Here is a 26,151-nt window from a genome sequence, read left to right as displayed (position 1 = left end):
CTTAAAACATTTGTGCAAACCTTTCTATTTATATTCAGGATTGGAACAGAGATGTAGGCTAGTGTCCAGGCACAGGGCCAGCAGTTAGGATTTTTTGAAGTTTACTCCACCTCCAACACCAACTTCCTTGGTTAAAGGTGCAGAAAGAAATTTGAAGATGGAAATTTTATTAGCACCATGTTTATTTTTATATATATTTCTACAAATTGAAATTGGTGTCCATTTAACTATCGGTGATTTCATTGTAAACTCCTGTTTTTAAGATCACCCAGAAGGAAGATAAAGAATAGAGTCTGCTGGCACATTTAATGATCGGTATGAAATTTCAAAGAAAGGCTTACAATTATGTCCAAAAATACATGTAACCTTTTCTGGCATGGCTACAGTTTCACTTACTGATTTTGGTTTGCTCAGTTCCCCCCGGGGAAAGAAAAATGTAACCAGACAATTCATAGCAGATTTGAAAGCTGGGGGTAGCTGATTAGTGCCAATTTGAATTCAACTTATTTTTCAGTGAGGTCAGCTACAAAAACTAATTGTTAATCTAAGAGTCCTGCTAAGACTAGAATTATTGTCAACAGCTTTACTCATTTCAGGGTCCAGTTTATCCAGCAGTTTGTAACATTCATAAGTCAGTGGTGTAAAAAACGAGGGCTGTAGGTTCAACTTGAGCTTACTGGGTATGTGGATTTATCAAAGATACTCAACTCATAATACTTTTAAAGTCAAACTTCTCTTCCATCACCCGTTAGAATCTTTACTAAAAAGTTATGGAGGGTTGTTTTTCATTTTTTTTAAGTCTACCTGTGGCTTAACAATGACAATGAGCACATGGTCATCCTCACTACTTGGGCCTGAGGGATTTTGTGCTGTGTCCCTCTTCTCCTTGTCAAAGGGCCCCTAACATCCTCCCTCCTGAGATGCCGCTCCTGCTGGGAGCCCTGTTGAGGAGCTCACATGTGCATGCTCTGTAATAGCACTGCACACCAACTCCCCAGTTGGCAGCAGACTCCCAGCTTCTGGAAATAGCTGGGAACCTGAAGCAAAAGGGAGGGTGCATGACTGAGTGAGGGTAGGATGTGGGAGGTTCCTAAAACAGAAGTGATCCTATTGGGATCCAGGAAGTGGGGGGGGGGGGGGGGCGGGGGAATCCTTTAGCGAAGCCCGCCCACTGCTAAAGGATCCCCCCCAGCCTAAGGGGGGAATCCACAGAACCTGGAGACCAAAAAATTACGGGGGACAACTAATAAAAGAACAGGGACAGGAGTGAGGTCAAAGGGTCAAACGAAGGGAACCAGACGGGGACACCGAGCAGAGAACCCCGGACAGCGCCCACTGCTCCTCAAAGGTGTCAAGAGAGCCAGTGGATGCCGCCCAGAGGAACTCTGCCTGGATACGTGAACGAACGGAGGACCTGAAATAAAACAGAAGTGATAGCAGGTGGGAGGAAGGGACTTAGAGCAGGCATGAAACCAGGCCCAGTTCCTCCCTCTCGAAACATCCCCATAACAGCAGCAAGAAAGCCTAGACGTTCATTAGCCAGACCCTGTGTGACATATAGAGAGCAGGTAATTTTCAAAGGTCTAAAGCAGCAAAACTAGGAGAGTTTCTCTCTCTGTCAGAGTTCTGGCACCAAATCACTGTATAACATCAGGAGAGCACACAGCCATGAAACTAACAGCATTTTAGCATGTTAGTACTGACCAGAGATAAGGAGGCCATACCATTAGTCCAACTCCTTACACTGTCTCATTGCTTGCTTGGAAGGAAAAAAATAGATCACAACCTTGCTAGTTATGCATTGCTTTACATGCTTTGCTCCTTTTTCTCAAACTCCAAGCCACCAGTATCACGGAAGGATAGCTGCTTCAGTAGAGGAAAAGTTGAAAATTCCTTCATGGTATAAAGTATTAGTGACCCAAAGTTTTCCTGGGCAACTACCCACTCACCTCTTTTTAACATGGCTAGGTTTAAGATTGTCAAAGCACTTTTCAGTTTGTTTAGGGTTTTTTTTGGTTTGTTTGGTTTTTTTTTTGCAAAAGGTGTAAGTACCATCCTAGATAAGATATTTTCTCAAAATTATGAGTGACTTACACTCTGGTTGGCAGAAAAATATAGTTACATCCATGCTACTAAAATACATATAATATTTCTCATTTAATAACTCCCCCTTTTAACATTAAAGGGACAGCAACTTTAAAACAAACAAACAAAAATACACAGTAGCACCTACCTGTGCTACAGTTTGATAAAAGGAAAATATATTTCCCTTGTCAGTTTCATGTTGTAGATTTAACAGCATGTACAGAGGACAACTTTATAATTTCCTCTGTATAGTTAGTTTCCTTTAGTCTTTAAGCTATTTAAGGTTATAAGCCACAAAAATTGTCAGGGAGAGCAAGGTGAAGATACTTTTAACTCAGTTTGAAATTCACTAGATTTCAAGCTGGTAAAGTGGGAGTGGCTTTCACTCTGCCACCTACTTTTAAAGTACACTTTTGTTCAGCTGGATACCCATCACCATCTGTTGATGCATTAACCCCTATCAGCAGAAAGCTAAGCCTAAACTCAACTTTCCAACCATGCCAATATTGAAGAATTGCAACTCAAGTGCCACAACAGTTATAGCACTGTGTTGCCAGTATTCCACTCTAATCCCATGATCCAGGTGTCGAACTTGTGTTGCAAGTGATAATGAATATGTGAGAGGAGGCATGGGGCAGTCCTGAAGCACTAGCCTAGGACCCAGGAGGCCTGAGTTCAATTCCCTGCTCTGTAACAGACTTCTTGTATGAAGTTAGGAAAGACCCTTAGTCCCTCTGTGCCACAGTTTCCCTTCTGTAAAATGGGTATGCTCGTACTTCCCCCACCTTGCTGCAGTGCTGTGAGGATAAATAAAGATGGCCAGACACTACAGTAATAGAATGTAAGTGCCTTAGACAGGTCACAAGCATGTACATTATTCATTCTAATGCCTTATCCACACTAGAAAGGATCTGCTGGTATATTTCTACTTCCTAGTAACAAGGCCAGTTCCTACCAGTTCCCCAAACAAAATAAAGTATACCACCAAAAGCCCTTGTTTGTCTGCATAGTTATGTCCGATTTTTTTTCTCCACACTGCTAACCGACACAGCTGTACCAGCAAAACTCTTCAGTATAGATAAGGCCTTCAACCCTCTAAGAGAAGATTTAGCTTTCTGAGTTCCTTGGGGCAAAATGCCTAGCACATAAGTAGCACTACCATAAATAGTAAGTCTACAAGATGTAATAGGTACTATGCAGCAAAACACGAACAATAAAGAAATACACTTGTGACCATTATGAAGACAGAACATAGACACCTAGGCCAGGTGCCTGAAAATCCACAGACAAATTAATCATGAACCATTTAAAATTTAGTTTTGGTTTAAATTACTGATTAAGTGCCTGTTCCAGTTCAAAAGTGAAACAAGAACATATTCAATGTTATTACTCTAGGGCTGGGGGCGGGGGGGGGGAGAGGGGAAGACTACAGGGAAAGACAGCTCAGCTCTTGCTTTAAAGAAATCAAATGAATGTCCTAAGAAAAGTAATTTCAGTTTTATTAAACAGGTGAGAAAATCATGAGGACTGTTTTAGGTATTGCTGCAGATTACAATGTTAGCGTAACTAGCAAAGTTTAGTTCTGAAAACAGAACAATCCCTGTTTATGTATTTTTGAAAGAGTGACTATTGTGAGAGAAGCCCTTTGACAAGACAAAGTATAAAACCTGTATCTCTTCCACCATCACATTTGAGCAACAAAACTTAAAGCTTCAGTCACCCTCTAGATTGTTTTCCTGGCCAGGAGCGTATTTGTTCATCAGTCCCTTCTAGGTGCCCCTTTGATGGTGACAACAAAATAACACCATTCTGGCTGTTCTGCTAATGGTCTTTGTGGCAGGAGGGTACAATGTCACAGAGGAGTCAGAGACTTGGGGACAGTGACTTATAATATCTGCTTAATAGCCCACCTGTCCAGAAATCCCTTCCTACTGGAGGTGGGTGGTATTGGCCTCAGCCCATCTGGGCCAGGAGTCCCTTCACAAAGAGGTGGTAGGAAGCAAGCATGGTAGCACAAGTGAGCCAAGAGTCCCTTCACAGAGGAGGTGGGTGGTATCAGATAAGGCCCATCTGAGCCCAGGAATCCCTTTGCAGGGGAGGTGGTACACAGAACAACTGGGCCAGGGCAGCACATGCAGGCTAAGCCCCCTCTCCCTGGCATGAAGGGGCAGCATATCTGGGTCCAAAGTCTCCTCCCAGTCTGATGGGGTAGATTAGCCAGCAGCCCCCCAGCGCCCTCTGCCCTCCTAGCAGGCCAGGTCGAAGTCATCCCTCTCCTGGTTGTAGTTCAGCACGTGCTGGCGGATGCGGGAGGAGTCGGTCCAGGTGATGAAATCCTCCATGGCCCGGGTCACCAGGCAGGCGGGGTCGGTCACCACCTCGGGCCCCACCCGCACGTGTCCCTGCTCGATGAAGGTGATGGCGTCGCGCAGCTTCTGGGCCATGCGGAGCCGGAGCAGCAGGCAGGGCAGGCGGCGGCGGCAGAAGGAGCTGGCCGAGACCCGGTCGCACTGCTCCAGCGAGTGCTTGGAGCTCACCAGCCCCAGCCCGTAGAGCTTCTCCAGCAGCGCGGCCGTGCAGCGGGCCCGGAAGGCAGCGTCGGCCTCGCCCAGGTCGCGGATGCGGCGCGCCAGCTCCCGCACGGCCCGGCTCAGCTGGTTGTAGCGGGTGTAGTCCTCCCGGCGCTGCAGGCGGTAGCGCCGCAGCACCCGCAGCTCGGCCAGGTTCCCCGAGGCCGCTTCCCAGCTCACCAGGTCCAGCCGCTTCAGCAGCTTCTGCTCGTGGAACTTCAGCTTCCGCACCATCCTGCCGCCGGCGGGGCCGCGGGGAGCCGCGCGCTGGAGCTGGCGGGACTGAGTCTGGCGCTCGGGAGCTGCCTGTCACGTGCTGCCGCTAGCAAGCAAGCAGCATAGCGACCCCGGCGCAGTCACCGCAACGGGCGGGGGAAAGTGGAACTTCCGCCTCGCTGAGCTGGGAGCGGAAGCGCGCTGCCCTTTGCGCTCATTGGCCAGAAGGAGGGGCAGCCCGCCAGTCACATTTTTGATGGGCGGGGGGAAAGTTGCGGACTGGGAAGGGGTGCATGCTGGGATACAGAGGGACTGGGAGCAAGAGGCTGGGGGGTGGGCGTGGTCTCCAGTGGCGGCGGGTTCTTGCTGCGCTCGGGCCGCCCAGGCAGCACGAGGCGGAGGGGGCCTGGGGCTGCTTGGACGGAACGGGGAGCAGCGTCGCGCAGGGCAGCCCGGCCCGAAAGGACCTGCCCGGGGAGCCGGAGGCTCGGGCAGGGGCCACAGCCCTGGCTACGCTAGAGGCCTTACATTAGCTTGTTGCACGCCCCCGGCTCAAAGCCCTCGCCTGCCTCCCCTTCCGTCCTGGAGCCAGGTCGCCGCCAGCCCGCCTCGCTTCTCCCCTCCTAGCTCTGCCTGTCCAGCGCCAGCCTCCACTACCTCCTGCACATCTTGGTGCTCTGCAGTGCCTGCCAGCAGGAACCGCCTTCTTGGGTCTCCCTGCCTCCTCCAGGCTGAATCCCTCCTGCAAGCTCCTGGCTTCTCCCTCACCTGCACCTGACTCTCTTCCTCTGTTTAACTTTGCATTTGGGGATAAAGTTCATGACAGTGGTTCTAGTATATAACATGTATTATGACATCAGTAGTGGTACTTTTCCCAAAGCCCTTTAGAACCTCAAGAACAGCGTTTATGGAGCCACCCAAGTTTAGACAATTGCATGTTATAGGCAAAAGGCACCCCCACCCCCCTGAAAACATGGTTAAAAGAACATAGGGTGTTTTGCAAGATCCTAGCAAGTTACAGGACCCACTGTTCAGCTAGTACGGTATCTAGAAACATTTAACAGAATTCAAGCACAGAAAAGCATGTCTTAACCAAAAAAATTAAGAGATTCAAAATACAAGTGTCTTCACTAGGGTTGGGTTTCAGTTTTCTGAATGGTATTTGTTTGGCACAAATAACTTCTTGAATATTGCAATCAACCTATCCTGGTTTATTTTTTGCTACCCTGCTTCCTTTTATGTTTAGGGGTATGTATGACTTTTGTGACTGAAGTAGCCTCTTTACTGAGTCTTAAGTGTAACAGTTTAAAGGGTCTCAATGTCTATGAGAGAACACTCTGCGCTTCTGTCGTGCTTTTCATACAAGGCTCTTACACAACTTTATAAATAATGAACGAAGCCTCATACACCCCTGTGAACTAGGGAAGTATTATTCCCATTTTTCAGATGGGCGTCTGAGGGCTTGTCTATGCTTAAAACACTACAGTGGCACAGCTGTCCCGCTGTAGTGCTTCAGAGTAGACATTACCTACGCTGACGGGAGAGATTCTCCTGTTGATGTAGGTAATCCACCTTCCTGGGCTGCAGTAGCTTGGGCGATGGAAGAATTTTTCAATTTACCTAGTGCTATCAACACGGGGCCTCAGGTTGGCTTAACTACAGTGCTCAGGGGTGTGGATTTTTCACATGCCTGAGGCTACGTCTTCACCATGGGGGGGGGGTCGATTTAAGATACGCAAATTCAGCTATGCGAATAGCGTAGCTGAATTCGACGTAGCCGAACTGACTTACCCCGCTGTGAGGACGGCAGTAAATCGACCTCCGCAGCTCCCCCGTTGACGGCGCTTACTCCTACCTGCGCTGGTGGAGTACAAGCGTCGATTCGGGGATCGATTGTCACGTCCCGACGAGATGCGATAATTCGATCCCCGAGAGATCCATTTCCACCCGCCAATTCAGGCAGGTAGTGAAGACGTAGCCTCAGCAGAGTAGTTATGCTGAACTAATTTTCTAGTGTAGATGAGGATTTAGTCACTTCAAATTTAGGTTAGGGCCCTGATTCTCAGCAGCTCTGCAGTCTCTACACCACTCCTTACATACAAAAGTGTACATCTACACAGAACCCCCTCCCACCCCGTGACAGTGAGTCTCAGAGCCCAGGTCAACCGACTGGGGCTTGCAAAACTAAAAATAGCTGTAGATGAAGTGAAGCCAGGGCTTCCTCCCCCTCACAGAGGTTCAGAGCCTGGGTTCCGGCCTGAGCCTGAACATTGTTTGTCACCACAATTTTTAACCATACAGTCAGTTGACCCAGGCTCTGAGACTCACTGTGGTGAAGATGTACCCTAAAGGTATGCAATAAAAGACCTGTGGTATGGCCGCAGTTGGCCCAGGCCACGTAGGCACCGACTCCGTGGATGCTCCGGGGCTGGAGCACCCATGGGGAAAAATTGGTGGGTGCTCCCCGCCCCTCCACCCAGCGCACCTCCGCCTCCTCCTCTGAGCACGCCACGTGCCCACTTTTCCCCCCTTGCTCTCAGGGCTTGCGCCGCGAAACAGTTGTTTTGCGCGGCTGGGAGGGAGGGGGGAGGAAGGGGAGCGGGGACTTTGGGGAAGGAGTTGGAATGGGGGCGGGGCAGGGTTGGGGAAAGAGTGGAGTTGGGGCGCTCGGGGAAGAGGTGGGGTCGGGACGGGGATTTTGGGAAGGGGTCTAATGGGGCAGGGAGGGGTGGAGTTGGGGCGGGGACTTTGGGGAAGGAGTTGGAATGGGGGCGTGGCAGGGTTGGGGAAAGAGTGGAGTTGGGGCGGGGCAGGGAGGGGGCGCTGGGGAAAGTTGGCACCTATGCCAGGCCACCTGATTCGGGCTCACAGGGCTCAAGCTGCGGGGCTATAAAATTGCATTGTAGAAATCTGGGCTTGGGCTGAAGCCTGGGTTCTGAGATTCTGCAAGGGGGAGGAACTCAGAGCCCAGGTGCCAGCCTGACTTTAAATATCTACACTGCTATTTTTCAGCCTTGCAGCCCAAGCCACGCAAGCTCAAGTCAGCTGATGGGGTTCTGAGACTCAGTGCCGTGGGTTTTTAGTTGCAGTGTAGACACGACCACAAGGTCTAGAAAACAGCTAGATTCCCCCAGCACAGAGAGATTCCCAAAGCGGTGAAGGGCCAGCAAAACAGGCTTTCCCCTCTTGCAGCTGTCACTGTAGGGGTTGCTGGGGGTGGTATAGGGCCCAGAAGAGAGGTGCTGTGGGAGGAAAAGTGTGTGGCTGGGGTATTCTCTGCTCCAGCTGTTCCGGGCTTGGAAGGATTAGATTTTTATTGGTAAACATCGATTTCATCACACACAAACAAACAGATAACAAGATATTTCCACTAACAATAACCAAAATTTACAGATAGGCAAAGTAAGAAAAATGCTGCTTGAGAACTTATTAGTGTTTGATTTAATGATATTTACTTTGTATATTTTGACATGTGACATTGACTATTGGTGTTTTAAAGATTATAACACTTCAACTTTTTGAATCTGAACATCTGCTGTCATTCAATAATTATTGTCTGGACCCCCCCCCCCATCCATAATGTCTCACAGCTATGAAAATTTAAATAGATTAAAATAAAAAAATAGAGCCCATCATTTTACACAACGGTGAACATTTAAATCAATGAAAATTAAATATTCTTAAAAATATTTAAGAATTTATTATGGGGTCCCTAGCCACTGTTGGCCAGAAGCTGGGAATGGGCAACAGGGGGTGGATCACTTGATGATTACCCATTCTGTTCATTCTTGTGAAGCACCTGGCATTGGCCACTGTCGGAAGACAGAATACTGGGCTAGATGGACCATTGGTCTGACTCAGTATGGCCATTCTTATGTTCTTATAAACATTGATATCTGTTGAAATTATAAAAAAATAAAAGCTGAATTCTGCCAAGCCTACTAATAGGGGGCCTTGGGAAGCTGCCGTAAAAACCTGCCCAGGGACTGCTCTAAATTATGCTGGAGACTGACTGGGCCCCAATTTATCCCACAATCCAGGAGGCATGAAAGGGGCATACAGTTGCCTTTACCTAACCTCTATGCACTCCCGTGAGGCACAGCACAGAATGTGGTCCTAGGGCTGTAATGACCAGTCAATGTAATTACGATCTGATGGCTCTGTGTGGGGGTGCTATGTGAAAAGAGCTGATGCTCTCAGTCCATGTTGTAGTGAAGCAGGAATTCACATCACAAAAAACCAGCCCCCACAATTGGCTCTCTTGGCAGACTCAGCAAGGATTGAATGGCCAAGGAGACTGAATGAGGCTGTCAATCTTTTGCTAATCCATATGCCACCTTTAAAAGGAAAACAAAAACTAAATTGCTTTTGAATATATGTTGCTTATATGTTTTTAAATTACTTGCTTTGACTAAGGTCATGAAGCTGAAAGACATTCGTGAATAGAAGATACAGTGAATAGAAGATGCAGTCTTCAAAATTTCATTTACTTTTCCATTTCCGTTACTGGTTACTCTGGACTAGCATAGGGAAATTGGGAGAAATTAAATTAGCAGGTAAGAAATGTATCCTTCAATGGTGCAGCTATCATTAATTTGTAGGAGACTAACAAAAAACAAACAAAAAAAGGTCAGAAATGTGATTTTGCACCTGTTACCTCAAAGCTCTTAATTTATGTGTACACTACCAGTTCACTATGCACCCCATTCAGTAACTCCTCCATGCATGAAGTTTCATGCAAGCAGCAGCTGCAGAATTGGGACCCATTAGTGCCTTTGGCTATTTAATGGGACATTATTTTATGAGGAATAATAATCTTGTGGCTATAACACAGGACTGGGAGACAGAAGATCTGATTTGAAGTCCCATCTCTAGCACAGACTGCTGGTGTAACCTTGGACAGGTCACTTAACCGCTCTGTGCCTCAGTTTCCCCACGTGGAGATGATTCTTTATTGCCTTGCATTTTATGTAGTCATCTACATCTATGCAAAGAGACTGCTAGCATTTTAACACCGCTGTGTCTCTATTTACATAATATAAATGACTACAAGGTCCAAGGCAATAGAGAATCTGGCCCAGCAAGGATGGTCTAATGCTCAGTTCATTACTGTTCGTAAAGCACTTTGAGACCCTAGGATGGAGATCATCATAGAACTGCAAAGTATTATTATTTTATTATCACACTTGACCCAAAAATTAGCCCATCCTTATTTAACATTTTTCTTGATCCTGATGTTAGGAATCATTAAAAAAACGGATAGAGAATAAGACAGAGAATATCTTATTGCCCTTATATAAATCCAACGTACGCCCACATCTTGAATACTGCATACAGATGTGGTCTCCTCATCTCAAAAAAGATATACTGGCATTAGGAAAGGTTCAGAGAAGGGCAACTAAAATGATTAGGGGTTTGGAACGGGTATGACGAGAGATTAAAGAGGCTAGGACTTTTCAGCTTGGAAAAGAGGAGACTAAGGGGGATATGATAGAGGTATATAAAATCATTAGTGGTGTGGAGGAAGTGAATAAGGAAATGTTATTTACCTGTTCCCATAATATAAGAACTAGGGGCCACCAAATGAAATTAATAGGCAGCAGGTTTAAAACAAATGAAGTTCTTCACACAGCACACAGTCAACCTGTGGAACTCCTTGCCTGAGGAGGTTGAGAAGGCTCGGACTATAACAGGGTTTAAAAAAGAACTAGATAAATTCATGGAGGTTAAGTCCATTAATGGTTATTAGCCAGGATGGGTAGGGAATGGTGTCCCTAGCCTCTGTTTGTCAGAGGATGGAGATGGATGGCAGGAGAGAGATCACTTGATCATTACCTGTTAGATTCACTCCCTCTGGGACACCTGGCATTGGTCACTGTCGGTAGACAGGATACTGGGCTGGATGGACCTTTCGTCAGGGCTGGCTCCAGGTTTTTTGCGTCCCCAAGCAAAAAAAAAAAAAGGCCGGAGTGCCGCCCCTTGAGAAGTGCCGCCCCAAGCACATGCTTAGAACGCTGGTGCCTAGAGCCGGCCCTGCCTTTGGTCTGACCCAGTATGGCCATTCTTATGTTCTTATCCTGAAATATCCATCAGTTCTGAACAGAATCTGAAACACTGATACAGTTCCATTTTGTCAGCTGGGTAAGCCATTATCAAGCATTCCAGAGCACCGGTCACAGGCATGTGTGAGCTTTGAGACTGATTTTCAGATTGCTGAGCACTCATAGTTACTTAACTGGAAATTGTGGGCACTTCACCGTTTTGAAAATCAGGCTTCCTTTGTGCTGTCTCTTCATTCATCCAATTTCACACAAATGAGACATGCAATCCTTCAGTATGAAGGAGGAAATTTTCCTAATTCTAGGCCAATTAGCCTTTGAGCCTTTGAGTAGCAGACAAAATGCTGAGGTTTGAAAGAAGAAGAAAGAAGCCCTGTCATGCAGATCTCCAGTCCTGTTGGCAAGTCACACATCAAGCAGGTCTGCAAGGATTCTGCTGGGGTTTCTCCTCCTGGCCACCAGGGACAGCTATGTTGAATTGCAGACCCCCAATCTGCCTTTCCCCTGCTCTTGCAGCTCCCCTGCAGGATGCATACCAACATGGAGCACCTGGAAGGAGGAGGTGGTTCCCATTGGCAAGGGAGCCAGGAGGAGGAGGAGTGACTGGGGGAGGAGGCAAGGGGGAAGCTAGCTTGGAGAAGGAGCGGGACAGTCTCGGGATATAGGCTGGGGACAGGATGGGTTGGGGGAAGCATGGGGATCAGAATGAAGCAGGAGCTGAAAGGGGACAGGGCAGGGTGGAGACGATTAATGCAGACAAGGCAGAGTGTGGGGCGGCTTTAAGATAACAAGTGGTAGAATGGGGGAGGCTGAACCAGCTCCTCCATGCAGGCTGCTCCAGGATCTCCTAACCCTGCCCTATCAAACATCGCTCCAGTCCGAATATCACTACTCATCCCCCCAGCAATCCCAGGCTTCTGCCAGCTTCCTAGTCCTCACGTCACTCTGGTAACCCCTGTCCCAGGCTCTCTTATCTCCTCCCCTCATCATTCCCTCCCAGCTGTGAGTTGCCCAGGTGAAAGTCTCCTGGATGAAATTCTATGGCCTGTGATACACAGGAGATCATAATGATCTGTTCTGGCTTTAAAATCTATGCTGTGCCTGTTTCTCATCACCCTGACTGTCAGCTCAGCCCTGAATCTTTAATATCCTATGTCCTTTTCATCAGGTATGAGTCTCATCTTCTGTTTTTATCCCCCAGGCTTGTCTGTTAATGCACAGATGGAAATGGGGAGCAAGAGCTCTGCAAAGTTGAATGGAATCCCCAAGGGGAAGGGGCCTTACTCTGTTGGCTGCACGGACCTGATGACTGATTACACGATTCAGGTATGACAGCCAAAACCTTCCTGTCACTCCCTACTTTATTTTGACAAAAGTCACAAGTCCAACACTGCAGCCTTCATCATACTAATAGGTATTAATTAAATGAAAAGTTCCCCTGGTTCTGATAGGTGGAAATTCACCCATGCAGAGGGGCAGGACAAAGCCTGCTTAAGCCCCCAGGCATTTTACTTTTTGTGAACAAAATGTTTCCTATGAATTAATTCTGTGAGAGTAATGACACAGGCTGGCCACGGTGACACAGGAGTATCACTGGAAGTGTAAGGCTGTAATGACAGGGATATACTGTCAATCAGCAGATTCTGTCAGATACTAGGATATAGATTTTATAAACTGAAATTGGCAGGCAAAAATGTCTGGATATAGACATCATCATTTAACGTCCAAAACTTTGGAGAAGTTCAGAATTGATTCCTTATCTAAATCTAAGCTTTGTAGCTTGGACCCATCTCTAAGTACAATTTAAGAGCCTGATCCTGCTTTCCTAGTTAAGGCAATCCTCCTTAGCCAAGATCCTCAAAGGTATTTAGACACCAAACTGCTACTGAATTCACATAAACAACAAGGAGTCTGGTGGCACCTTAAAGACTAACAGATTTATTTGGGCATAAGCTTTCGTGAGTAAAAACCTCACTTCTTCGGAGCATCCGAAGAAGTGAGGTTTTTACTCACGAAAGCTTATGCCCAAATAAATCTGTTAGTCTTTAAGGTGCCACCAGACTCCTTGTTGTTTTTGTAGATACAGACTAACACGGCTACCCCCTGATACTTGAATTCACATAGCTCATTATAGTGAATTATTTGGAATGGGGCAGGAAAACTCTTCCTCATTGTTCCACGTGGCGCAGTGCACGTGGGAAACGCAGTTTGCCACCTCATGGAATGAGCCAGAGGTCCTTCCCCTGAGATATGCAAGACCATTCAAAGAGAGCCCCCATACCTCTGGGTTCCTGGCACCTGCCCCCATCCTTCATTGGAGCTAAGTTGCCAGGAAGACCCACCACCAAGGTCTCCCATGACTTCAGCTATCCCCATCAGAAAAGTCCCCCTAGCAGGGCAAATGTGGGATGATATATAGCATTTCTGCTGTGTGTTAAAAAGTAACAATTATGGAATGTGTACCTATTTAAAAAGAAAGGTTACAGTCTTCAGAATTGGTGTAGAACCATAACAGAAGGAAGCAATTACATCTCTCAAGTTCCCAAGAATGCAGATAAAGTTATAAGCAGTTAATGGGCCTGCAGCCCATTCAGCCTAATCAATGCTGATTTGCATTTTCAGATACAGTAGCCTCACAGTTTTTCTACTAAAACACTCTTGCCCTTTGTTATTGGTATTTCCTGTAGCATTGGCATTGCATTTTTAAACTCCAAGCAAAGCTATTATGGTGGAATTTGCTTGTAGTGATCGTAGTGAGTAGGGATCATTTGGATATTTTGGTCTGTGAATTTTATAAGGATTTATTCTGTGCCTACATTACATAATGATTGGGTAGTTAAACTCTACCAATGCCAACTGCTTCAAATTAGCTTTCATGCCTTTATTAAGTAAGTGATCTGGATTATTAACATTCTCTAAAGTCTAGATTATGAACTTTACTCACACTGGTAACCAATTATTCACCTGAGTAATGCAATAAGGACTTATCAGGTGAGTAACTCCTCATCACTGTCAGGGTTTTGCAATCTGTTCCTAAATAAGCCTTTGTCAAAAATGATCATTCATTACGGTGTGTTGTGTAAATGGAGAGAAGATTAATCAGATAAGCTCTTCATGTGCGCTGGGTAATAGATCAGAAACTTAATATTCAAGCAACCTGAAACTGTTTTTAAAAGTCCAGTTTAAAATAAGTATTGTTCTTAACAGCCATCTTGCCCCATTGTTTAGGACATTCTGCATGCACTCCTACAATTAATTCACTGAAACACAATATAATCAGAGAGATTTTGGATAGTGTGTTCCTACGTCACTTTTGTCCTAAAGAGCAAGAATACAAACTGTACATACTTTTTATCTGACAGACACTTTATTACATTAAATTACTTGTACATAGTCCCACCCTGTGGTCCTTGCAGAAGAAACATTCCATTGAAAAAACATACCCAGTGGCTTACATGGTTCATAAGAAGAGCAGGGGTGTCCAATTGGAGAAGAGAAAGGACCCAAGAGGAAGGAAATTGAGAAGGGAGAGAGAACAGTGGTAAGAGTTTAGGAGAGAGAAAATACTACTAAAAAAATGCACAAGGGAACAGAGACCACAGCATATATGAAAACATCTTGAAAGAGATTGGTTTGGAGGGAAAAATAATCTGCAACATTTAACAAAGAAGAAACACTATAGAAAATAATGGTAATATTTTGTATTTACGCAGCTTTCATCTGTTGCTATCAAATTGCTTTACAAAGAGGGTAAGTATCACTGTCCTCAGTTTAGACAGAGAAACTGAGGCACAGAGGAGTAATGGGCACACAGCAAGTCAGTGCCTAAGCTGTGTATAAAGGTCAGATCTCCTGACTCACAGTCTGTGCTCTATCTGCTGGAACACATTGCCTGAAACAAGTCTGAGGGAAATGCAGGCTCTGAATATGTCTGAAGAAATATGATGCACGAGGAAAATAAGAAGAGAATAGGGAAAGAAGGAGAAATAAGAGAAGGGAGGCAGCAAATGCTCTAAAGTTAATAGAGAGTTTGTATTGTACATTTTGAAATAATGCTTTAATGGTAGTTTAGTTTCCCAGGTATGAAAAATACAGATACATTTGGTGGCGATCAAAACTTATTTTTTATTGTTAATTTTCTCGTTGGACTCTCTCTTACACCTTGTGGTATCATTTTAACATGTTAAATTCTTTGGTAAAAATATTTTTATTTTTTAGCAGCTTCAGTGAGAATCTATTTCTTTTTCTGATTCAATCACAGGGAAGCTTCTTTCGTCTGTATTATCCTTCACAAAATGGCACAAGTAGTGAAGAAACCAAGTGGATCCCCAGCAGTGAATATTATCGTGGACTTGCTGACTTCCTCAACGTGTACCGGGTGTTAGGAGAGACATTTTTTCAGTACTATGTTGGTAAGATGAGTTTATTTCTAATTTGCCTTACTGGTGAGACGTGTGCTGTGGTCAGTTTAGTTATGGCACCTGTACGTGAGGAATGTGTTAATACTGCAGGAGCTCAAGGGAATTTCCTTTGCAGAACTGTTTCTCCTCCTTTTCCTATGGGGCAATAATATTCAGATGACTGTGACTGTATGTTTCACTGCACCATGTGCCCAAATACCACTGTCATGGGTGTCTGGGAATATTCCCAGTAGTAAGCCCTATGGGTAAAATTCATCCTTGAGCAAAGGGCCATCACTTAAACCCTATAGGGAAGTTTTTTGAAAGCACAAAGGGGAGGCTAGGTGCCCAGCTTTGATTGAAAGTCAGCAGGAGTTGGATGCCTAATGGCCTTTGTGCCCTTGAAAGTCTTCCCCTACAGAATTTAAGTGGGACATAGGCCTGATGCCAGCTCTCTGTATGGGGGGAATTTCACCCTTTGCCTGGTAATAAATTTTTGTAGGATCAGGCTTTATAGTGCAGAATACGAACTAAGGCCTTTACTCTTACTTGCTTTGTGTATCTCCCTCAAATAATCTAATTGAAATCAGTGGGTCAATCTGAGGAGTAAAGCAGCTACTCAAGATAAGGGAGGGTATCTGAATGTCTCTCAAAGAAGTGGTTACGTAAGAAGCCGCACTAACTGCAGATATCCTGTTTTGTCTAGGCTCAGTGACTTGTCCTGCAAAATGGAATGCTGCTTTCAAGCCTGGAGAGAAATACCCCCTCATTATTTTTTCCCATGGACTTGGAGCTTTCCGGTAATGCTGCCGTTTGTGGCCTCAGACCACATGGGGACAAGTGACTCTCCAATGTAACTCCACTGATCGCAGGGAGGAATTTAGCCCAGGAAGTTGACTGTTCTTGAGAATGGTTTTGAACATTATTTCAGTCAAGTTGTGTTGGATCCATCACCGCATTAGCTAAAACTGGTTTTAAAAACCAGATCCTCAGCTGGTGTAAAGTAGTATATCTCCATGGAAATCAATGCCAATTGATAAAAACTGAGGGCCTGCTCCAATTTTGGTTTACTTATGTTTCCCTATTTGAAAATACTTGTTTCTTAGGAGTGTTGTGAGAATCAATTAATTAATGTTTGTAAAGCACTTTGAAGATGTAAAGTATTATGCAGATGATATTATTATATATAATCATTAGTTTCTCTTCCTCAAAAAATCCTCTTCAAAATGGGTGTTGATATAAAGATAGAGAGGCTATATGGCTTAGTGGACTGGGACTCGGGAGACCTCAGAGGGATTTCTGGCTGAGCCATTGGCCTGCTGGGTGACCTTAGGCAATCACTTCCCTGCCCTGTGCCTCAGTTTCTCCATCTATAAAATGGGGATAATGATAGTGACATCCTTTCACAAGCACTTTGAGTTCTATGCATGAAAGCACCATATAAGAGCTAGTTGTTATTAGTAATTATTATTATTTATGTGGGACTTTGAACATGTTTTACAGACTTCCACATAAAAATCACTCCAGTAGTAACTTGAGAAGGAAAGGAGGCATTGAGCTACAATGTAAAATATTAAATTAGGTGTAGTACAAATATGGCCTATATGTTATTTCAGGAGCAAGTTATTGAAATGGTGTATTTAAGCAGTGTATTTTTTTGATTTCAGGACTATATATTCTGCTATCTGCATTGAGATGGCATCTCAGGGTTTTATAGTTGCTGCTGTGGAGCACAGGTTTGTATAGTAAATCTGCTTTTTTTGGCTTAGAAGAGGCGAACAGTTATTTCACAAAGTCCTATGCTTATAATTTGATCTTGCAAGGTGCTGTGTGCAAAACCTGAGACCTTCTTAAATTTGATAAATACGTAAATTTGACTGGGAGAGATTATTTTTCTCAGCAACGTCTTGAGTCTAAAAGACGCAAAAAGAACATAGTGTTTATTGTACAGTATAACTTAGATTTATTTAAAAAGACTAAAATAGTATTAATTTTCTTCAAAACCCAAGTAATTCCCATTGTTCAACTCTCAATCTAAACAAAGAGCAAGTTACTTGAATTCTTTGACTAGGGTAGCTGTCAGTTGTCTATGTAATTTTTTTAAATGCACTATTTGTGGCTGTTTAATATTAAACCCTGTCAAAACAAGGTCTGTTTTCTTTTCATTTAGACTTTATTATATACATTTAATTATAATGCTGCTCTAGTTAGTTTCTTGGTGCCAGGAGCCAGTCTTTCTTGATGGGGGTGAAATCCTAGCCCCATTGAAATCAACGGCACCAGTCCTGTTAACGTCAATGGAGACACGATTTCACCCCTGAAGTTCCTGTGGGTTGAGCACTGTTGGCATGAGTGTGAACTAGCCTTCAAAAGTAACTTTTTTTCTATATTATAGAGATGAATCCTCTTCTGCGACTTACTACCGTAAGGAGAATCCTGTTTTTGAAGCACAAGAAGAGGCTACAGAAAATCTGGAAGACGAATGGATCTATTACAGAAAACTAAAACGAGGTGAACAGGAATTTCCTCTACGCCACCAACAGGTATTTGTTGTGGAATGCTGATCTAACAAATGAGGAAGATGCAATCTAGCACCCAATAGGTGCTAAGGGATTGATTAAAGCTGGCATATTTGCAAGGCCACTAACCCATGAGGCTTCCTACCTCAGGCCAGGTCTATACTACAGACTTTTACCAGCATAGCTATGTTGCTCAGGAGCGTGATGAGGTATGATTTGTGACCAACATAGCTATGTTGGCAAAAGCCCCTAACATAGTTGTGGTTCTAGCAGCACAACTGTGCTTTTGGCAGTATAACTTATTTTGCTCAGAGGTGGGGGAAGCAGGGAGGCCTCGAATAAGCTATATTAGCAAAAGAGCAGCTTTGCTGGCATAAGCTGTGTCCACACTAGGCATGCTTAACAGGTATAGTTATACCCACAAAGCCTTCCAAGTGCAGAGCTGGCTGCAGAAGCATGCCAGCAGTTTTTCTTTCTTGATCCAATCCCCACTTACGTCAGTAGAAGTCTTTCCACTGATTTCAATAGGCTTTGGATGAGGTCCTTAGTGAATCTCTGGTGAAAGTGTACATACCAATAAGGCAACAACTGACATCTCATATATACATCCAATATCCTATTTGTGAGCCTAAATTCATGCCAGTTAGAGAAATGTTGGGAATAACCTGCAGCGTTATCGCCCGTTGGAATGATCTCTCTGGTGGAGCTTAGCAGGTGTTTCTTTCAGGGATTCATAGTGATTTCAGTGGCACAGCTGGCCAGCTGCACGGGGGCGAATTTCACCCTCACATAGAAAGCTGGTTCCAAAGAAAGAGAAAAATATTATTTTTCCTGTTTGGTAAAATATAAAAATCAAAAGGAATGCAAAAACATCTCACAACCATCATTAGGTAATGCGTATACACATAAGAAGGGCTCTCCGACTGGTTCCCACTGAGGGGTTGTCTAGATGAAGACAAGCAGCATATTAACACACTTTAAAGCTCCAGTATAGACAGGGCAAGTTGTCCTGTAACACAATAGCTCATTCAGGCGAACCCCAGAAGAGAGACAAGGGGTCATCTGGACCAGACAAGTTTTAAATACATCTTTTATCCAAGTCCTGACAAGCCTGCTCCTGAAAAGTACTGACTCCATGGGAGTTGCTCTCATGGGGCTAAATTCACTCTTGTGAGCGTGATCTCACTGCCACTTCAGTCCTAAGGGCCAAATTCTCTAAACTAGTACAGCTCCTTTAATTTGTTTCTCTTTATGGATCCAAGCTCGGATTCTGCAAAGTGCTTATCTTTGAACATGAGAGTAATCCCAATGACTTGAAGCTCTAGATGTTTCTAAGATTTGTTCCTAAGTGTTTTAACTGAATGCCGGGTAGCTTGTTTTTTCCGTCCAGAAGAATCATTGTTGTTGTCTTTTATCTATGTCTAGTTGCAGCAGAGAACAGAGGAGTGTATCAAAGCTCTTGACCTCATTCTTGGTATTAATAATGGAAATCATGTAGTGAATGTACTATCTTTAAACTTTGATTGGACTCTGTTAAAGGTGAGTGAAGAGACCCAGACTCCTTTTAATAATAGCTTGATCACCCATCCGTTTTCTCTTTGTGATCCCCACATCAGCCAAATATATTAGTTGTATGACAGTTTCATCTCATGCGATCCTGAAGCTGTGTTTTTATAGCTGCTGTCATTCTATTTCCATTGTAGTAGTCTCTAGCTTTTAAAATAGATATGCCGAAACGACTAAAAGTTGGGAAAGGAATGTTCCTTACAGTATCTTGATTTCTTTTCCAGGAGTCTATTGATGGTGACAGAATAGCTGTGATGGGACACTCTTTTGGTGCTGCCACAGCCATTAAGACTCTTAGCAAAGACGTTAGATTCAAGTAAGTATCATAAAGCAAAGGCAGGTCCCAGGGCTTTGGGATGGTATCATTCTGCCTTTAAGCTTTTTGCTTTTCTTGGCTATGCTGAGATCTCATTTAACTAGTACTAACTGTAATGATTACAGCAATTGTAAAGAAAATGGCTTTGCTTACTATGGACAATTTTCCCCTTACTTTCTCCTGCTTCTGTGAGCTCCGGGGAGCCAGAATATCTGGATCAGACTCACGTGCTTCCTCATTCCTTGGTACCCTGTGGAAGTGTCTCTGCCAGAGCTTCACAGGGCCAGGGACAGGACTGAGTGGAACCACAGCCTGCTCCCCGCCCTACCAAATAGATTTCCAGTCTGAAATGAAAGCATGCTATCCCTTCAGGAATTCTTTTAGCCTGTTTATCCATGTACACTGTAACTCAAAGCACACTGAGACTATCCTATGAACCATTCTGCATCAGTGATATGATCGCATAGCTCCTTTTTCGCAGGTGTGGCATTGCCCTGGATGCATGGATGCTTCCTCTAGATGATGACGTTTATTCCAGGGTCGAACAGCCATTGTTGTTTATCAACTCAGAAAAATTCCAGTGGGTTTCAAATGTTCTAAAAATGAAGAAACTTGACTCCACTGGCAAAATAAGAAAAATGATCACTATCAAGTAAGTATTACAGCACTATAGTCCTGTTTTCTTCTCTAGAGACTGGATTCATTGCTTGTAAAATCTACAGGAGGAAAATTACAGGCTTCTAACCAGAGTTGGTGGTTTACCTGTAGGAATCTAGCGGTGCCAGTTATTACAACCTCACCAGAAGTATTTACCATGCAAGGTATTTTCATTTTCAAATCTCTTCATATAAAAGTCTGGCGTCATAGCAATACAGCAATACAGACTTCCCGTGTCATCCAACCAAAGATGCAAGAAATCTATTCTATTGTATTCAGGTTCTTATGCTGTGGCCATCACCATGGTATCTGCGTAACCTGGCTGTGAGACTGGGAGCTAGAGTAGCAACTGCAGCCCATTGTGCAACACGCAGGTGGAATTTGTGACCAGTGGATCTGCATATCCTAGCCACTTCCCCGGACTACTAACCAATCCTTTCAATTGAAGTTAGGTGCTTAAATACTTATGTAGAGCTGGGTCATGTGACTTGCCCAAGGCCATAAAAAAAGAGTCCTTTTTGAGGCCTTCACCTCTCCTAAGCAGAGAACACCTAAATTCTAAAAATTCCTGACCCATCCACAGAAGGCCCTGAAGGTGATGGGGTGGAGAAGAACATAAGAAGCCCACACAAGGGGTTTGTATTCCTTCAGTGACACAGAGAACAAGGATGTTGATAAACTGGAGAGGGTTCAAAGAAGCTCCACAAGACTGATTAGATTAGAAAACATGCCTTGTAGCGATAGGCTCAAGGACAGTAAGTAGTGAACGGCGAACTGTGGCCACTAAGAGCTGCAGGGGGCCGTGCCTGCAGACAGTCAACGTCTGCAAAATGTCTCGCGGCCCACAATCAGCTTACCCTGATGGGCCGGAGGTTGCCCACCACTACTCAAGGAGCTCAATCTATTTAGCGTAACAAAGAGAAGGTTAAGGGGTGACTTGATCACAGTCTATAAGTATCTACATGCGGAACAAATATTTGATAAAGGGATTTTCAGTCCAGCAGAGAAAGGTAAAACATGATCCAGTGGCTGGTGGTTGAACAAATTTGGACCGGAAATAAGGCATACATTTTCAACAAGGGTAATTAACCTTTGGGACAATTTACTACGGGTCATGGATACTCCATCACTAGCATTTAAATCAAGATTGGATGTTTTTTCTAAAGATATGCTTTAGGAATTTTTGGCAGGAAGTTCTATGGCCTGTGTTATACTGGAAGTCAGACTAGATGATCCCATGATCCCTTCTGGCCCAGGAATCTATGACTCTATTAACAGTTTCAAGGGTCCTTCAAGGGGCATTTGGAGAGTGTGGGGAGCAGATCCAATGAATATGATTATTTGGCTCCATTAGATAACACATCCCAACCAAATGGGCAAGAGCTGTTAGGGGCAGATGATTATTGCAGCCCTAAGGATATCAGATTCAAAGACAAAACTGCGGTCCTTGACTTCAAGACTGCTCATGTAGACATGTACCTCTAGACAGAATTTACCCTTAGGGTTCTTCTACACTTGAAACTTATTCCGATTAAGGCAGGATTTGAATTTAACACACAATAGCTATTCCCAAATAACAGAGTATAGACAAGCCCTGAAGCAGCAGTAGCAATAGAGGAATACAAGTCTCCTATCCCAATTCAGTATATAATCCATGATTAGCTTTGCAAATGACTTGATTTACACACATTACCTTTTATTACAAAACTGCCTTCCTATGAACTTATTTAAAACTCTCTTTTCTGTTTACAGGGGATCAGTACATCAGAGTTTTCCAGATTTTACCTTCCTGACTGGTAACTTTGTTGGAAAGATTTTCAAATTAAAGGGAGAAATAGACCCAAACATAGCTATAGATATTAGCAACAAAGCTTCATTAGCCTTCTTGCAGAAACATTTAGGTAAGTAGCAGTATTAAAAAGTAGTTTTGTTTAAAAGGCTCAGGTGACTATTAAGTCCTTTATGAATAAGCGTTAATCAACTCTTTATTCCTATGCAGCTCCTCAAACTAACCCACTATTTCCTTTAGGCCAAACATTAAAATGTGAATTATCTCAGTACTCTCTTGCTGAAAATGTGTGAATACTTCGATAGTTGACTTTTTTCTCCAGGTTTGTAACTTGACTGTAAAAAGTTTCTCCCAGCTGCAAGATCGGGTTAAAGTGCCTCAAGTTAGGAACATTTAAATTTTCTTCATTTTGTTCATTTCTAATTTATGAGATGTGTAAATCATTTAAGGTTTCCCCACTTCATACTTTATTTTGTTCCAACATCTTCCAAACCAGTTTGATTTAAAAGATGAAATTGGCTCATTATCTGGTAGTTTGATTTTAATTAATCATTTTTGCATTTGTCTCCTTCAGACAGTAGTTGTTTTGGTCCCATTTGTTTTGCTTCCACATTCCACAGGTCTGAAGAAAGATTTTGATCAGTGGGACGCTCTCGTAGATGGCGAAGGACATAATGTCATTCCTGGAACCAACATTGATCTACCCTCAACTCAGCCTGAAACACTAGAATGAAGAAACTGATAATACCATGCATACTAAAGCACTTAAGTCTTCAACAAGATTTTACTTAGTAGTACTGCTGGTCAGCTACTTCCCACAGCTACACCGTTTTTCTTTCTCTTACTGTGCCTCACAGTCACCTGTATTAATATCTCATTGCACTTTGATAAAAGAGTTGCAGGGGTTTAAATTCATACCAGCCTATAAACTTACTCTTTAAAATACTAGAATAAACTTTTGCTTTCTACCAATTAAATATTAAATCATCTATTAGATGGATGTCTGGCTCTAAATTAGGAAAGAAGCAGTGTTGCCTAGTGTTTACATCAGGCGACTTTTGTTCTGGCAAGAGTTTGAGCAAAATGTTTAACCTCTCTGCTCTTCAGCATCTCCATCTTTAACATGGAGACAATACCTAACCAGCATATCCGATGCTCTGAGCTCTCCAGCTGTAGAGTGCTACATAAGTACTAGAAAAAAATTTTAGTAGGCCTAAGTTAGCTTGACGTCAAGAATATCAAACGGGAAGCCCAGATTCAGTTTCTTAAGATTCTGATCCCAAATGGAGATATTTTGTAAAATCCATTTCCACCAGCTACCAGCACCACTGGAAGCCTCCGGAGAGCAATTGTTCTTGGGAGAGTTCCTGTAAGATTTCTGGAAGTTTGGCTCTTCTTGTGAAGTTTCAGTTCCATCTGAACTGCAAAATGAAAGAAGGCTCCTTCTAGTTTTGGATTTGACCCAGAACCAAAATTGCCAGGACAGATTGGGATCTAGGGACTTTAATCACAGTTCTGCCTCCCAAAATTCACACCAGTTTGGATTGTAGGTGCCACATATTGTATATTTAGTAGTTATATACTTTAATAACTGATTCTGTTTTTAGAAGCCACACTGCACATGCTTAAGCATTCCTGCCATGCTCTAGGAAACCAAAACTGCACACAAATTGGCTGAAATGTTTCCCCTCAAATGACAGACTAATAGAATTTCTTGTCAAGATTACAAAACACATGGAGCACTTAGCTGCTTGGGAAAATCCAACCCAAGTGACACAAGCACAAGTCATCGGGACTTGTGCACCTTCTCCATGCAGCTTTTGTCTGCTTTTTAATCATCAGTTGGGGATGAGGCTGATCCTGGAGAGAAAACTGAACTCTCGAGGCAGCGTAGTCTTCATTTTTAAGAGTAATTCTTTTGTGTTCATATACGTTTTCCTGCTTCGTACAAATGCCATCTCAACATATTGAGACATGCACAATTACTATTAGGGATGCTTTTTTACATGTTATAAGAAAACTGTAGCCTAGTTCCAGGACAAGTTGCAGTTTTCTGACATGGTGTGTGCCACTCCAATACAAATCTATGTTTTCAGCCATAAACAAGCCCTTGAACTGGAATTTGCTGTACAAAGGGAAATAGAAAAATTTACTTTTAAGCTACATTATCTCCAACTGAAAATTTTGTTTCCTTCCCCGCAAGGGGTCATTTTGTGTCTGTTAGAACTCAGGAGCTCTCCTTTTTAATTCCCCCCCAAATAAACACCTCCCCCCTCATAGAATCACTATTCTGGCAAAGGACAACTGAACTTTCATAGAGCCATTAGCAGTCAGAGGAAGAGAGCTTTAAGACCATGTCTATTGCACAGATAGAGTACTGTTCCCCAGTACTCAGTAGAGAACCTGTGGAGTGACCTAGGGGCAGGCCATTAGCCCCAGTGCTGTGATAAAATTTCATTTTTAAAACTGCCAAACAGTCATTATTTGTGTTATGTACACGAGTTCCCCAGCCACATTACCACCTACTAGAGATGGTCTATTCCCAGTTCTGCCCATGGCATTGTCACCTTCCCCTTGCTCCCACCCTGCCATTTGGCACAAGTGATTGACACACATACTTCCTCGTCAATACCCATTTGGTTGATATATTTAGAATGCTATAGCTATGATGCCATCTGCATGATCAGCCACTGCCCTTTCCCTTCTATCTTCTCTAGAAGGCATCGTCTGACAGTTTTGTTTTCATAGCTGTGGCAAGTAGCAGCTATAGTACTCCTAGGCTATATCCACACTACAGACCTTACAGCAGCACTGCTGTACTGCTACAACTGTGCTACTGTAAGGTCTCCCGTGAAACTGCTCTTTGCCAGCAGGAGAGTGTGATGGGTTCGGTCACAGAGACCCCCTTGGGACTGTCACATGATGTGCTGAAACTACCTCTGAGCCAGTTTTCCCTGATGGCTTGGGACTCCAGAACCCTGCCTTGTTGAGCCAGGCACGTTAGCCTGCTGCAACACAGACCCAGGGTCTGAACCTCACCCCAAAGCTGCAAACTTAACTGAATACAGCTCAGCAAGTACTCTTGACTCCAGCACGCAGACACCCAGCTCCCAATGGGATCCAAACCCCAAATAAATCTGTTTTACTCTGTATAAAGCTCAAATTGTCCGCTCTCTAGAACACTGATAGAGAGAGATGCACAGCTCTTTGCTCCCCCCAAAGTATTAAGCACTTACTCCGGGTTAATTAATAAAAAAAGTGATTTTATTAAGTATAAAAAGTAGGATTTAAGTGGTTTCAAGTAACAATAGACAGAACAAAGCAAGTTACCAAGCAAAACAAAACACACAAGTCAAAGCCGAATACATTAGGAAACTGAATACAGGTAAATTGTACCCTTAGAGATGTTCCAATAAGCTTCTCTAACAGACTGGACTCCTTCCTAGTCTGGGCCCAATCCTTTCCCCGGCACAGTTCTGGTTAGTTTCAGCTCAGGTGGTAACTAGGATTTCTCATGACTGGCAGCCCCCCTTGTTCTGCTCCACCCCCTTTTATAGCATTGGCCCAAGGCGGGAATCCTTTGTCTTTCTGGGTTCCCATCCCTCCTAAATGGAAAAGAACCAGGTTTAAAATGGATTCCAGTATCATATGACTGATTGTCAATGGGATTTGTGTTCCTAAATCACAATTGCAAGGAAAAATCCTACAGCTTTGTAGAGAATCTACCTTACCTGATTATGGCACAAAACATGTTTTCATCTTAATCTTACCAAACTTGTTAGAATTCTGACATATTACTCATAGCATGGCAGCGTGCCTTTGCCTTTAAGAGAAAATGGTAATATTTAATGAAACTTTCTCTGTTCCATAGCAGTTTCCACACATGCAACAGAAAATTTATTTCACTCACTGTGCTTACAATTCTATTTGAAGGTTTTGTCCCTACTTGTAAAGTGAGAACAAGCGAGTCAGTA

At 43.7% G+C, this 26,151-nt stretch overlaps 2 protein-coding genes across 6 annotated transcripts in view; one reads left to right on the top strand and one right to left on the bottom strand.

Moving 5' to 3' along the window:
* Window positions 1-23,171, top strand: part of PLA2G7 (phospholipase A2 group VII) — a 39,679-nt gene extending 16,508 nt beyond the window's left edge. For 3 of the 5 annotated variants that reach the window (XM_008163088.4, XM_065587555.1, XM_008163087.4), the window contains exons 2-12: window positions 9,288-9,427; window positions 12,132-12,256; window positions 15,192-15,342; window positions 16,037-16,130; window positions 16,998-17,066; window positions 17,726-17,873; window positions 19,275-19,388; window positions 19,640-19,731; window positions 20,213-20,383; window positions 22,141-22,289; window positions 22,798-23,171. In XM_008163088.4, coding sequence (XP_008161310.1) covers window positions 9,337-9,427; window positions 12,132-12,256; window positions 15,192-15,342; window positions 16,037-16,130; window positions 16,998-17,066; window positions 17,726-17,873; window positions 19,275-19,388; window positions 19,640-19,731; window positions 20,213-20,383; window positions 22,141-22,289; window positions 22,798-22,910 — 1,317 coding nt within the window. In that variant the 5' untranslated portion in view covers window positions 9,288-9,336 and the 3' untranslated portion in view covers window positions 22,911-23,171. The remainder of the gene's footprint in view (window positions 1-9,287; window positions 9,428-12,131; window positions 12,257-15,191; window positions 15,343-16,036; window positions 16,131-16,997; window positions 17,067-17,725; window positions 17,874-19,274; window positions 19,389-19,639; window positions 19,732-20,212; window positions 20,384-22,140; window positions 22,290-22,797) is intronic. The other 2 variants (XM_008163091.4, XM_008163092.4) reach the window with 1 other exon arrangement.
* Window positions 3,561-5,047, bottom strand: IMP3 (IMP U3 small nucleolar ribonucleoprotein 3). The gene has a single exon (XM_005297370.4). The coding sequence runs from the start codon at window positions 4,887-4,889 to the stop codon at window positions 4,332-4,334; it is 558 nt and encodes a 185-aa protein (XP_005297427.1). The 5' UTR covers window positions 4,890-5,047; the 3' UTR covers window positions 3,561-4,331.
* Window positions 23,172-26,151: the final 2,980 nt, after the last annotated feature.

This window comes from Chrysemys picta, chromosome 3 (genome assembly GCF_011386835.1).
Source record: "Chrysemys picta bellii isolate R12L10 chromosome 3, ASM1138683v2, whole genome shotgun sequence".
Taxonomy (NCBI): Eukaryota; Metazoa; Chordata; order Testudines; family Emydidae; genus Chrysemys; species Chrysemys picta.
This window is presented reverse-complemented; position numbering and strand designations above follow the sequence as displayed.

Bases quoted from the DNA above. Each gene is read 5' to 3' on its own strand.
- IMP3 (XM_005297370.4), bottom strand. From the start codon at position 4,889: ATGGTGCGGAAGCTGAAGTTCCACGAGCAGAAGCTGCTGAAGCGGCTG.